Source organism: Amblyomma americanum, chromosome 3 (assembly GCF_052857255.1).
Source record: "Amblyomma americanum isolate KBUSLIRL-KWMA chromosome 3, ASM5285725v1, whole genome shotgun sequence".
NCBI classification, from domain to species: Eukaryota; Metazoa; Arthropoda; class Arachnida; order Ixodida; family Ixodidae; genus Amblyomma; species Amblyomma americanum.
Genome location: NC_135499.1, coordinates 192971235 through 192985519, shown reverse-complemented (window position 1 = coordinate 192985519; position 14285 = coordinate 192971235). Strand labels below are relative to the sequence as shown.

Here is a 14285-nt window from a genome sequence, read left to right as displayed (position 1 = left end):
ACTATGTCTTCATCGCTTTGGAAAGATGCGCATGAAGACAACCATGTTGAGGAACACAAAGAACACAACAGCAAGCATAAGCCAGATCCAACAGTTGCACGAGCGCCGAAGGTGTTCCTCCAGCCGACTCTGCTCGCTCTGCAGCCGTAGGTAGTTGTGCTCCGTGGACGTGACATTCTTCTGAACAGACTGGAATTGGAATGTGATCAGAATTCAGCTAAATCCCATCAGGTGAATATCAAAGTGATATGCAGTAAAAGAAAGCTTGTCATTTCAGACTACAAGGAGAAAAAATAAATGTGAAATAAGTTTACGGTACAGCAGATTTACTTGGCGTGAAACTAGGAAACGGTCACCTGCTTTTGATGTGGAAACTGCGTGGCAGCAACAATTTTCCACAGTTCTTTGAGACGCTTCATTTTATGCACACTGTCGGTAACGTCCAAACAGGACTGTTCCAAATGATAAAAGCCTCCACTGCCTCAATCACAGTATGGCACAGTACCAGTTGTGTCGCATGTGAGGAGGCTCCATCACACAAACTGCAAACAGCATGTCACAAGCACACAGTTTTGGCGCGCTAGGAGAACTACGCAGGCAAAAGCAAGATCCTAAACAGAAAGAGTGGCCATGATGCACCTATCAGTGCCCGAAACTAGGGGTGTGTGAATATCCCTAGTCAATTGGCTGAACAAACGAAATAGTACTTACTCAAAATTATTCGAAGCGAATTGAGTATGAGCTCAATTTTCGAAAATAATAGACATGGAGTTCAAATGGGGCGCGCCGTAATTTAACAGTTGTTTCGAAAAAAGGGCCCTCTCTGACGCCACAGAAAACGCTACTGCAATTGGTCTGCACATGCAACGTTGCGACTCGGTCCATTTGTATGGCTTCACATATGATGCTCATGCATATGGCCTCGAAGGCAGCAGAATTGAGGCACGCTGAGCACACACTGCCTTCATGCCCGGTATCGGAGCGTTTATAGCTCTCATCCCTCTCATCAACAAATATGTCGATATTGGCGATAGCACACCTTTCTACAAGCATAGCAGGCAACACTGCAGAGGCTGCAGAAGTAGTGCGTCCGCGAAACCATATTACTCTTCCACATACCATTCGCTTTGTGAGTGTTTAGACGAAAAATAGGAACGTTATTATTAAAACGAAGTGGTAGCACTGAAAGTCGGAGTCGAAGCTGGGAGGCACGCCCTCTGGCTATAATTTTCACTGAGTGTGAACTACCTTTTAGGCATGGATGGAGTAAGAGCTATTACCCTACCAGCAGTGTATTATACTGCCATATGTAATTCGTTTCTCGAAGCCTCGATCAGTCGCACGGCAAAATTGTTGCAATACAGTCAAACCTGGATATAACGAAATTGAAAAAAGTTCGCAATTTTTCGTTATATCCAGGTTTTCGTTAGATGCAGTTTTGGGTTAAGATTGGTAAGGATCATGCCAAAACTAAATAAAAATTCGACAGATATCAATTCAAGTGAACTCGCCATTCAAAGAATTTATTTAATAGAGAAAAACTGCGTAATTTTCGCTTGCTGTTTTTGCCCAATTGAAGCCACTACTCGGCGCTTCAAGGAAACTAAGGCATCCAGGGCTGCTTCATCGTCCTGCGAGCCGACGAAATGGCGCAGAACGTCCACCACGTCCATCAGTTCCCTCGCGGTGGGCACAGCACAAAACGTATCAGGCTCTGACGAACCGCCACCTTCAAGGCTATCCTTAAAGGTTTCCACAAGTGCCGCATCAGTCATCTCTTCCATAGCCACGGCGCCGTTGTCCACGAACAAAAAGTTGCACAGCTCGACACCGTCGGGCACCCCACCGTTCATGCGTAGTTCATCCCACGCTTCTGCGACCTCGGGTGGGCTTGAAAGTTCGTCTTCAGTGACTGTAGCTTGAATGGCCTTATTTACCTGAGCCTTGGCGAAGCAATTGGCGATCACTTGTGATTCGACCTCTTGCCACGACGCAGCAAGCATTCCGATTGCTTGGTAGATATCCACTTTTGTTGGCCGTTCAAGGCGGATGTCCAGGAGCATCTTTTGTATCAATCGACGGCGGTAACAGCATTTAAAGCTGTTAATAACCCCTTTGTCTAAGGGTTGTACCAGAGAAATGCAGTTAGGTGGCAAATACTGCAGCTCGACGTTCGAAAGCTGTAGGCCTTCCACATGGTGCGCGGAGCAGTTGTCAAGCAGCAAAAAAATGCTGCGAACTTGTCGCTTGACATCTTGGTTGAGCTCCTTCAGCCAGTCGGAAAAAATTGCCCACGACATCCAAGCTTTGGAGTTTGCCACATATTTTACTGGCATCCGCCTTGTTCCTTTAAAACATCCGGATCAGGCATTGCGGCCAATAACCAATAGGATTCGCTTGTCGCTGCCATCAGTGTTGGCGCAAAGCAAAACCGTCACACGGAGTTTACTTTGCTTTCCACCGCGGCAGTCTTCTCCTTTTAGTGAGAACGGGCGGCTCGGTAGCATTTAATAAACCAGGGCCGTCTCATCAGCATTATAAATGTCGGCAGCTTCATAGTGGCTGAAAATGCCGGGAAGCTTCTCAGCCACCCACGAGGCAGCAGCATCGCTGTCTGCGGAGGCAGACTCGCCAGATACCACTTTTCCGACGACATCGTGCCGGCTTTTAAATCCTTGTAGCCAGCCGTTACTCGCTTTGAAGTCGTCGTGGCCCAGGATGCAAGCAAGATCTATGGCTTTCTGCTGCAAAATCACGCCACTTATGGGCACGTTTTGTGCTCGTCTGTCCAAAAACCATGCAAAAACGGCGTTGTACACATCAGCATACGTCGACGTCTTCAGTCTTTTCTTTTGGGCACTTGTGCCCGACTCCATCGCACTGCGGATGCTTTGTTCTGCAGCAAGAATGGTTGACAGGGCGCTGGCTGGTATATTGAAGCGGGCAGCGACAGCCTTCTTTTTTTCGCCGGCGGTAACCGCATTCAAAATCGAGAGCTTATCTTCAAGCGACAAAACTTTGCATTTCCTCACAGCGGAACTCATCGTAACGAACCGACACCGTAAACACACACCAGCACACGCACGTCAACATGCTGACGAAGAAGAAGAAGGCTTACCATAACTGCGCCGCACACCACGAAGAATTTGTCATAGTAGTGCCACCTAGTGTCAAGCTACAAAATGAAAGCTTAAAAGTTGCTACGCTTGCCACGGAGCGGCGCTCAACATCATCATCATCACCGAGGTCTGCTTGTTTGCTGCGATTGCAAGCGTTCTGCTCGCGGTCTACTTTACCTTTTAATATAAAAACTTACTTAAACAATATTCATTAAAGTTGCGCACTGCCCGGTCAAATTTCGGGCAAAACATTACAAGATACAGCTCGATGATCAGAGCCACGGATTCGTTACATCAAGGTCGACTGCCGCAACGAGTTCGTTACATGGAGGTCGCCTATACATGGGCTTCAATGGGGGATGTGCTGGGGAATTGAAAAATTTCGTAAAATCCAGGAATTCGTTACATAGAGGTTCGTTACATAGAGGTTCAACTGTAGGTAAAACAAAGTACAGGAGGGCTGCCAGTCATGGCACTAAAGATATGTCGCAGTGAAATATGCCTGTGATCACTTTGCTTGTATGGCGAACTACTTTTTGGGTGCAGACTTAGCCTACACGAACTGATACGCTAGCTTTGGCAGCATTGAATGCTATGTATGAATTGGAGTATAAATACTACCATTTGTGCGTTATTGGAAAATCAACTGCTCGTGCTGACAAAAAGGACATGATAAAGTTTCAGTGACTTTGGCAACAGAGCGATATAACGTTATAACGTCGAAAAAAGGCAGTAATTCATCCAGAAAAAGAAAACTGCATTCTGAAATACAGAAAAAAGTCTGCTGAATTTTCAAAAAATAAAAACAGATCTCCAACCCCTACACATATACCGCCGAAAACAAAAAACTAATTCTTCCACAGGCGATAATATTCATAAAAATGAACATTGCAGTCTAATAAGCACCGAAGAAAAGCTGAATTTTCAAAAACTAAAAACCGAGAAGTCCAGCCCCTAACTGCAATGCTGCAAGAGGGGATGGACATCACGCTGGCAGTGAGAACTGAAAAGGCATATCTACAATCGTATACTACAACTTCCAGTGCACATGCCCACTTTTTGGCACATGAAAGATGACAGCAGCTCATAGTGTGGGAAATACAAAAACAGTAAACTCTGTTAATAAGAATTCCGGAGTAAGAGCAACAATGCGGGACCATTAAGTTGGCTTTCCACAAGACTCATCGTAAAAAAAGAAATGCGCTTAGGATGAACCGTTTCACTTGTGCTTTGGTTAAGACGAACTTTCGCAGCGACCGATAACCACGGCGACCTCGCGCAACGGTACTCACGGGGCACACGCACAGTTCTGACAAGGAAAGAAAAACCATATAAAACACGCCCCCCACAGGACAGCAAGTAGAATAATGTGAGCATGTTTCATGCCCTCTCTTTTCAGCTCACTTCATGCATTCTGCAATAAATACTCTGTACAAAATTATTCTCTTGCTGTCAGACGATGAACCTCTGACAAGACGAACACACTTTCATAATCCCTTAAAGTATGCCTTAAAGAGAGTCTGCTATAATGAAAGTGCGGGCTGTCATCTTAGCCATGCCTATTCAGTCCAAAACTTCCTCACAATTGCCTAGTACTTGCACTTAGAGCCATAGACACCTAATTTTAGTTGCATGTTTTCTTCATTCAAACTGCGAGTTACACATTAGAATACATGGTTCAGCCTACGAATGCTAAATTTTTTATAATTGGTTTGGTTTGGTTTCTGGGGATTTAACATCCCAAAGCGACTTGGGCTATGAGGGACGCCGCAATGAAGGGCTCCGGAAATTTCAACCACCTGGGGTTCTTTAACGTGCACTGACATTGCACTGTACACGGACCTCTAGAATTTCGCCTCCATCGAAATTCGACCGCCAGAGCCAGGATCGAACCCGGGTCTTTCGGGTCAGCAGCCAAGTGCCATAACCACTGAGCCACAACGCAGGCTATATTTATTTATAACTGAATTTCTTCATGATGCTATTTTGGTTTTGGTTTCATCAACCACACTATGGCTGTGACTCATTGGGAGTGTATAGGTCACGTGAGGCAGGAAAAAGCTGCAGTATAACCACTGATACGTCAATCGTCATTCCAGGTCTTGAAGAAGGCTGGCTTAAGCATTGTAGTGAATCAAACTATGTATCAGCAATTATATTGCAGTTTCATGCATCAGGCGACATCAACACTCCCAATGCATCACAGCCATCGTTCGGTTGATGAAGCCAAAACTGAAACAGCATGAGAGAAGATATTTAATTATTAAATATTTAGAGGCCATAAGCAAACACCACATAGTGAACCATGTATTCTAATGCCATTATTTGAAACACATTGTTTGAAAGAAGAAAACATGCAATTAAAACTGCAGCCAACGAGGGACAGCACACAGTAAAGAGATACGACACGAGGCTGCAACTAAAATCAGGTGTCTGTTATCCTTGAATGCACACACAACTTCTGCTTGCCAAACAAATCCTGGGTGGATTTATGGAAAACTCTTGAAGGGAGAATGGAGATGGCATGTCCCATTTGCACAGTGCATTTCTGGAACATTCTTTTTCAAAGAAAACTATTTTCTACCCTCACCTCGAATCCAGTCATGCACAAATCATAAGAGCCAGTCTTGCTTTACAAGTTCTAGCATGTTGATTCCTTGGTGTGCAATGACTACTGCTGGTTTTGCCACTCGCTTTAGGCTGCAACACCCACTTGTGCGACTCATGCAAATGTTGTAGCAACGCACATTTGTGCATGTCTTAAGCATTCAGCACACTTCAGACATAAATGTATCTGCCACGTCTGTAGAGCACATTTTCATTACCTCTGTATCTTTCTTGACAATATGCCCCGCAAGCAGTGCATTTTGCTTGAGATTCTGCGCCAGAGACACCATTTCCTCGGCAATTTTCTCCTGCATGGAGTTGTGGTACCGTAGAACCGCATCAAAATCTTCACCAGCCCCCTGCCCAGGATTTCGCTGACGCAAGCCCTTGCTGTCCCCTGTGAATGAAGCAGGGAAAAATGGCAGCAAGAACAACATCAGAATTAAGTACAGCCATGAACCAGCAGTTGTTCTCTTCATAAGCTGACTGTCTAGAAAACAAACAGCTTGGCAAAAGCCACTGCAGCTGGTTTACCCTTAAAGGGGTCATGACACCATTTTCAGACTCGAGCTGTTCATTGCATGTTGTTCACTGCACATCTCGGAGCAACTGGACAAAATGTGAGCTCATTTGGTGCAATGAGTAATTTGTAATTGAATTTTTTAAAAATATCCTGAACCGTGACGCTGTCAGGCAACACTGGCATGCTCCCGATTCGTTCCGACTAGAGTCCCTGTGTCAGCTACGACCTAAACCGACAGTCACATGCTAGCTCGTGACTGAACGACTGAACTGCACGTAGCGAGCATAGGGGAGTGAGTTGCTCGTCATTCAGGCTTGCGACGCAGAGGGGTGAAGGGGGGAAGCTGCAGGGGGACAAAGGCAACAAAGGCCTGTGTCCTTCCCTTTTCTGTCTCGCTTCTGCCCGGCCTCGGCGACTTCATCATAGTGCGCCAGTGATGCACTCAAGCAGGCACACGCTCTGCTCCACGCCGACCGCGCGCACAACAGTTCTGCAGCAGACGACGGCGCTGTCGGTTTACGACTTCGCTCAGGCTGCTTCAGTATGGCTGTAGCAGCCAGGGGGAAGGGCTTAGAGCCGATAACTTCAAATTACAAATTTTTATTAAGTATACATAAGAACGTCGTGGCTAGTACAGTCCAGCCTCGTTATAACGAAATAATGGATATAATGAAGGAATGACGATTCCTCTTGGAAGTTGTCATCGCGGGCTATAACGAAGTAATCGCCGGGCCCCTTCAACATCATTATAACGACGGTCAACTGTAACTGCAACATAAAAGCACGATTTGTTGGTAGACCACGTCATGACCCCTTTAAGCATAAACATTCTTAACATTTATCCTAAAGTAGGACGTGGTTTAAAAATTGTGATGTGCACAAACTGAAATGAATTGAATTTGAAGTAAAAAATATTGCAGTTGCTCACTTCAGCTAAAGTTCATGTGGCAGAGCCGAACACAGGTTACAACAATTTCCGAATCTAACACAGCCACAAACACCGTTGAAAATGAAACGATCTTCAAGATACCCATGTCACTGAAGCTACTAAACTGGAAAATCATTGCCCAGGTGACCTAGGAGGCCACCATGTCAAAGAGCCAGGTTCAATTGCCAGGAGGAAATGGAATTTAGGTAAAGACAGAAAACTGCAAGGAATAATAACCATACTTTGCTGCCATGTTCACAAAATCAAGCAGCAGGCCTGGAACAGGCTTATGTGGTTACATGGCGCTACACATACTCGAGGCGAGTCTAAAAAGGGAACACCGAGCAAAAACCCAGGCCGCAAAGCTTGCACAAAGCCGTGTATGCCGCCCCCTTCCTGCCTCCTGCAGTCACAAACACACAGTCTCAGTGTAGGTGAGGGCGTTTCGGATTGCTGTGGCAGGTGCTAGGGCTTCAGGTGCGAGATGTGACATGTTCAAAATGCTAATCGGTGCATGATGTTGCATCCGACATGGCTGGAGAGCAATCTCGTAGCTCACCACGGTAATCTGACACAGCACTCGCATGGGCCAGCATAACAAAACAAATGTTTTCCAGAGAGCCCCACATGGCAAGATGGTGACCAGAACAAAAAATCAACCCAGGTGAGAAGGTGGCCATGCAGTGCCAGCGGTCATATTAGTTCTCCTGTGAGGCCTCTGATGCTAGGAGTTTGGAGCAGTTTAAATGGTGGCCATCGTTGGCATGGGCAGTAGCCTAATGACAGCATTCAGCAGTTTATGCATTCAGCAATTTTATGCGTATTGATTAGGGCATATATCAAATATTAGCCAATCGCAATCTTTTGTTTTCATTGGAACACTGGTGGCAGGAAGCAGCAGTGTTTTTGTTTTTTTTCGAGCAAACACTGATGCTAAAGATGTCTTGTACATTTTCTTTAGCAGTCATCCTCAAACTGTTTCCTTTTGTTACCCATGTCAGGACATCGGTTACTTCTACTTTCTCAGCATAAAAATCTGCTGAAGCCCTCATCCTGGCAGCAGCTGCTTCCAACTTCTTTTTTGTTTTCTCCTCAAACCTTCAGCTTCGCCGTGGCAATACACTTTATTCAGCTGAGCCATTCTCACGAAAAAAAATAAAAATTGTGGATGCTAGTGTTCCTTTGCAGCTGCCCCCTTTAGTACTCCAGAATTTCACTTCAAGAACCCACAGAATTTTTAGGACTGTCAAGGCCCTTGAAAACTCCTTTTCTATATTCAAGGGCTTCCAAGGACTCGCACAGACCCTGTGACTACAGTACCATCTTTGCCAAAAGTAACCTAGCAGCCGCGACGGCAGCAGGGGCGGGCTCTCAGCCAAGTGGCGGCACTGTGGCCCCCAGCGCTAGCCCAGCTGCCAGTGTAAACTGGGTTACGTAAGCCCGTGCTCTCGCTGTCCTTCCTTGGATGATAATAAGTAAACAGGTAGCATGTGTGGCCAGCAATTTCACGCCTTTTGAGTGCTGTCGTACTGAGTGAGGGCGCAGGCTTACATCAGCCAGTTTACACTCGCAGCCGGGGAGCAGCGGCCAGTGCTAAAGATATCAGCGCCATCGTTCGGCTGCAAGCCTGCTCTGGCTGCTCGGTTACTTTCGGCAAAGACTGTACTACAGTCAAACTTGTAGCAACGAACACGGATATTACGAATTATTGGCTGTATCAAACTGTTCCTAACTATTTTTAACAAACACATGCATTTCTAACTTTAATCGAAAGCAGTTTGCCATAAAATGGCTATATCGAACTGCCGAGCGCCAAGCTGTGCCCACTCAGATAGCAGACGGCAGGCTTTGACTCACTACACGGGTGACTAGTGGTGGTGCGGCAAGCATTCTCGTCACGGTTCACGCTTTATCTCGCATTTGCTAACAGCACCACAGAAGATATAGAGGCGAGAACAGCTGGTAGCCAGGCGGTCGGCATCCATTTGCGCCTCTCGCACCCGTTGATAGTGCCCTGGAACCATCGATACAGTCAGTTGTTGCAGCTTTACAGCAGCCATCCTCTGCTTACGTCGACTGTCACGGAGCGGAGGTTGTGAAAAACAGCAATAGCTTTCATCCTGGCATTTGACTTTTCACGCGACACCACCATAATGCATGGAGGGAAGCTTAACTGGCATTTGCCGCTCGGTGTTTTGCAGCCTCTGCAATTGCCGTGAGCGGCTTCAAAACAGTGCTAAAACTATGAAATGGTTTCTCCCAGTTGCCAATCTTTCATTGTCTAAATTTCGTTTCTCCAGCTCAAGTTTTTGGCGAATTTTATATTACGAATTTTGGCTATATCGAACTATTTTACAATTTTTTACCAGTTCTCTATAACAAGGCTTCACTGTATGGTCAAGAGGTGCTCGACGCTATGTGCTACAGTGGGCTTTGCGGAGAGGGCTTTCACACTTTCTTCCATGGCTTCTGCATGACATACTAGTATCAATAACTGCCTAAAGGCTGATTCACATGCAAGCGCCTGAGCAACGTGCTGCAGTGAAAAATTTCCAGCTTGCTGGAACCTCGCTGCTTTGGCCACTAGAGCCGCTGCAACAACATGAAACAGGTTTTCACACCATGGCGGCAGGAATCGCTAGCATTTTCGCTTGCATGTGAAACAGGCTGAAGAGAACAAACTATGATTGTGGAATGGAACGGGTTCACATTTGCTGCATCAAGAAGGACTGTGGTAAAGAAAAAAAAAATGTACAGGAAGGTTCTTGGAAATAAATAACTTGTGCAAGACATGACAGCTTGTGAACTAGTACAGGCCTATCATATCAGAAAAAGTGGGAGTGCGTGTGATAGCACTGCATCCTTGACTTTGCATAAAAATGAAAATGCCTTCTGTTTAGGAATTGCTGATCTGCATATATGACTTCCCTTGCATGTCGCGTTCGTTGCATGCATGTCCATGTCCTTGCCTTCCCCTTCATGGCTATATAATCATCCACATCTATTATGCATGAACAGTTGCAAGTAGCACATGTCCCATCAATCTACATGCAATTTTTCTTTGTGCTTTGTCTTGTGCTACTCCGTTGTGGTGTTATGAGCATGCATTTCTGCGAAGCAAAAGCTGCATCTTTAACTTGCCCCTCTTCTTTCAATTCTTTTACTGGGTTACAATGCAGGATTTGCCAGCATATATAAAAAATATGTCCAGTTTTCCGAACAAACTTACTTAACAATTACAATCTTGTTGAGCATCTGCACACTCAGAATTCCAGTATGCGACAAACAGTCAAGGAGAAAAAAGATGTTGCAAAGCCAAAGCGTACAAATGGGGTGAATGACAAAGAGAGAAATGACATAGCACCACTAAGTGGGCACACACAAGCTTTATGCTGACAACATAGCAACTGTAGATGCATGGTCTACGCAGAACAACCTGCGATCTCGCCATGCATGCAGTCTCTGAGTGGACCACAAGATAACCAGCAGGCTCCGGGGAGTGCTGCATCATTTTTTTTCATTTTGTTGCTTCCTTCCCAACATACATTATACAGCTAAGTGCTCTAGTCCCTTCTGTTTGTGGCTGCCCAGCTTATTATTTTTGTCTGTACCACTGTGTTGCAAGCAGCCCCAAAAACTTTACCGAATGATGTGCAAGAAGGAACTAAGCATGCCTTTTAACACTCACCGCTTATTCCAGCTGCTGATCGGGATTCCAACAATTCCTCACGGACGTCATGAATAGCCTTGGTCTGACGTTTCAGGAGGATCTCCTTAGCTTTCTCATCTGGTAAAGGCTTCAGAGTCAGCTGCTCGTGGCTAAGAGCCTTTTCCGGGCTGTTATGCGGCTACAGCATTCAGAAACAAGAGCTCAGTGAAAGAACTTCCATATTTAGCAGCTCATTCAAATGTTCCAGTAAAATTTGAACAAAAAACATGCACTTGCCTGTGTGTCTGCATCAATTAGGCGTTTGAGGAAATCCACTTTACTAGCATATTGCGCCAGTGTGTCCTTGCTAGGCTGGCTGCAAAATGTTCCCCCTTAACATTGTATTTCGAAGAAAAGTAGGGAAATAGGGGTACTTACCATGTGTTTATGTTCCTCAAATCCAGCAACATATCTTCAAGGCACTGAACATACTGAAAATCAAGGAGCAAGTTTTCAAGCACCTTTTAAAGCCCACAGCAGTGTAGTTTCTCAAAAGTTAACACCAGCAAAAAAAAAAGGGATAACCGACCACTGGAATATAAGAAAGGGAAGTTGGCTGGACAACAGTCAACCTGCACAATGCACTATGGGCATTTTTACCTCAGTGCTGTTGCAGTCTTTATTTCAAATGGCACTCCTTTTCCACTACCCCGTTTTCCTTCTAGAACCTTCAATATGCGAGGATTTGCCAGGGCTCAAGGTAGAGCCCTTAAAACATAAAGTGCAGAAGAATTTTGAAATCGGAAAGAATTTTTGTTGTCCTGTTAACTTTCCTGTCAGCTTTCCATTTTTTGTTTTTTCGCTTGTGGCAAATTTCATGTTACCATGATCAGTTACGCTCAGCGTTGTTATGTCCTATTGTTTTCTCGAGTTTATTTCGGAGGTACTTCTTTGCAACTGCGCGCCCATTTGGCCACTTTTCAAGCTTAGCGTGGTAACTATCTAAAACAAACTTATTAGAGGACAACCAACATGCTCTTTGTCACCACTTCGCGCGAGTTTTTAAGCGCGTATCTAAAATTAAATTTAAGTATACGTGGCCGCACCCGCAGCATCGGCGAGTTCCATAAGACCTTCCAGTTTACTACCCTTTTTAGACACCCGGGGGAAGAAACGGCGTATTGCAAGTGTTGACAATGACAGCTAAAATACCTAAAAATCATCGGTACGTAGCTTAAAATATCGGCTGATTTTGAACACATCTCTCTAATCTGATAGATGTCGTCGCCCTGAACTCCTGCCCAACTCCTCCTAAAGTGCATAACTTTTCAGTCATCGGCATTCCTAAGCAGGCAAGCAAAAAAATATACTTGTAAATATGGGTCTTTAAACTGCAGCGTTTTGCAAAACATCGCGACATGTTACGTAAACAGATCCGGGAGCCAAACCACTTCATTCAATGGCACGAAGCAAACTTGCTTCAAACAACCCAACCGTGACGAACTAGTGTCTGCGTCTATTCTGCACACTCGCTTAGCTTATTTGTACTGTTTGTACCTTCTTAAATCGCCAGTTGGACGGGTTTCGGTCATCAGCGAGAGCTTCGCACCGCTCCAAAAGCCTACAGAAGTTGATCTCCAGACGTGACACAGGCGCCATGCTGGAAGCCGACGACATGGCATGACGTAGTTATCATCATCGTCTCAGCTTGGAAGTGTACGGAGTCGTGAAGGTTAGTTTCGTTATTGAAAAGCACCACGGCATTTTTTGGGGGGAGGTGCATCGTGTGGCCCATGTAAATGCTAAAAGCACTGTGGATGTTACAGTAATCTTCAATGTATTGACCTTCTCTTTGAGTCTTTGACTCAAGTGTGAAACGGAGCATCCAACGAGTATGGCTCTACCTGGTTCGCTGTCGAGCTCAGATTGCGGGATCGAATCTTCGCTGAGGCGGCTTATGTCGATGTAGGCGAAATACAAAAACGCCCCTGTGCTATTACCCGCCGCAATGGAGCCCTCCGCAGTGGCTCAGTAGTTCAGGCGCTCGCCATGGCGCCATGGGTCGGCTTAACCGCAGTTCTCGGGTTCGAACCCGGCCGCGGCACACAGCGCACGTTAACGATGGGCAGGTGGTCGAAATTGTTGTTGTTGTTGTTGACCTCACACAAAATTATTCCGGAGCCCTTCACTATGGGACCTCTTTCTCTTTTTCTTCCTTCACTCCCACCTTCCTCCCTTACCCTACGGCGCGGTCTGGGTGTCTATCGAGATGCGAGACAATTACTGCGCCATTTCATTAAAAATCAATTTTCTGTTTGCTATGCGATGTCATGGCACTTTGAGGTAAAACCTGCAACTCTGGAGAACCTCTAGGAAGATGCATTAATGTGAATCCTTGCATTATGCTGCGTGTGGTTTTAAGGTGAATGCCTTACTTGCCTCATCAGTGTCCGTTCGCAGAAAGTGTCCGCCTCACCTGTCAATCAAATGACTTCATCAAAACTAAAATAAATAAAATTTTAAAATAAATGAAAACAAAAACAAAATAAATTAAAATTAAAAATAATTAGAATGCGGACTGGCGTCGTGGAAAACAAACGCGTTAGAAAGTTCCATGCTTTCACATTCATCCACATAAGCCATGGAGTAGAGTGTGTCAAACGCCTATGCCGCCTGTGTATCAAAATTGAGGCAAAAAAAAAGGGTAATTTCCGCTAGGATCGCTGCAAACGTTATCCTTCTCTAGGTGCCTTTTTAAGGACGGCAGAATACGCACGCTGCGTAGCGTAGTGGACTCGCCTCACACGCGGAAGACTAGGGTTCGATTCCCGCTGAAACGAGCAATTTGTTTTTTATCTTATTTTAAACCGCAGTTTGTTTTCGTTGCAAACAAGCCGTGGTAGCAAAAAAAAAAAAAAGCCAACAGAAACCGAAACTGAAGTTTGTGCAGCGCTGTCTTGCTGCTGCCATGGACTTCAGGGCTGGAATTTCCGTGCCACGCAGCGCCAATTTTGAATGTGCGTTTAGAGCACACCCGACGTTACTCTCCAAGCTCCGATCTGTGCTTTTAGCAGATGAGTAAGACAAACACGCCCTTCAAACAGTGCTGGGAATTGTTTCATTCAGCTTGACGTATGCGAGCTGCACAGAGTGCGTCACACAGACGTGCGCTGTCACTTTAGAATGACGGCCTGTGGGGCGAGTTGGTACATGACTGAGAAAAACTGCGTCGCAATGAAGACAACATAGGGAAGAAAAAGACAACACATGCTCACAATACTAACACTGTTGGGACTCGTGCACCTGAACTAGCTCCCACTGCTGCGCTGAAGCGGTCAAGGGAACAGTTACATAGTTCGCACACGGGGCGAGACCATAACGGGCTAGAAAGGATCGCGGCGATGCCCCGGGAGGACGTCTCTCGCTTGCTGTCGCCCTCTGACCTCCCGCTCAGCGCGG

The 14285-nt window shown here is 45.6% G+C and overlaps 1 protein-coding gene across 2 annotated transcripts; it reads right to left on the bottom strand.

The window, feature by feature from the left end:
- Positions 1-9: 9 nt before the first annotated feature.
- Positions 10-13319, bottom strand: Use1 (Vesicle transport protein Use1). 2 transcript variants are annotated; one of them, XM_077659413.1, is made up of 6 exons: positions 13266-13319; positions 11265-11317; positions 11124-11202; positions 10866-11025; positions 5945-6123; positions 10-189 (listed from the first exon to the last, which is right to left on the bottom strand). In XM_077659413.1, exons 2-6 carry the CDS (start codon positions 11294-11296, stop codon positions 10-12), a joined length of 630 nt encoding a protein of 209 aa, XP_077515539.1. In that variant the 5' UTR covers positions 11297-11317; positions 13266-13319. The 2 variants fall into 2 exon arrangements, with proteins under 2 accessions (XP_077515539.1, XP_077515538.1); XM_077659412.1 differs by lacking the exon at positions 13266-13319 and adding an exon at positions 12384-12525.
- Between the last annotated feature and the right edge of the window lie 966 nt (positions 13320-14285).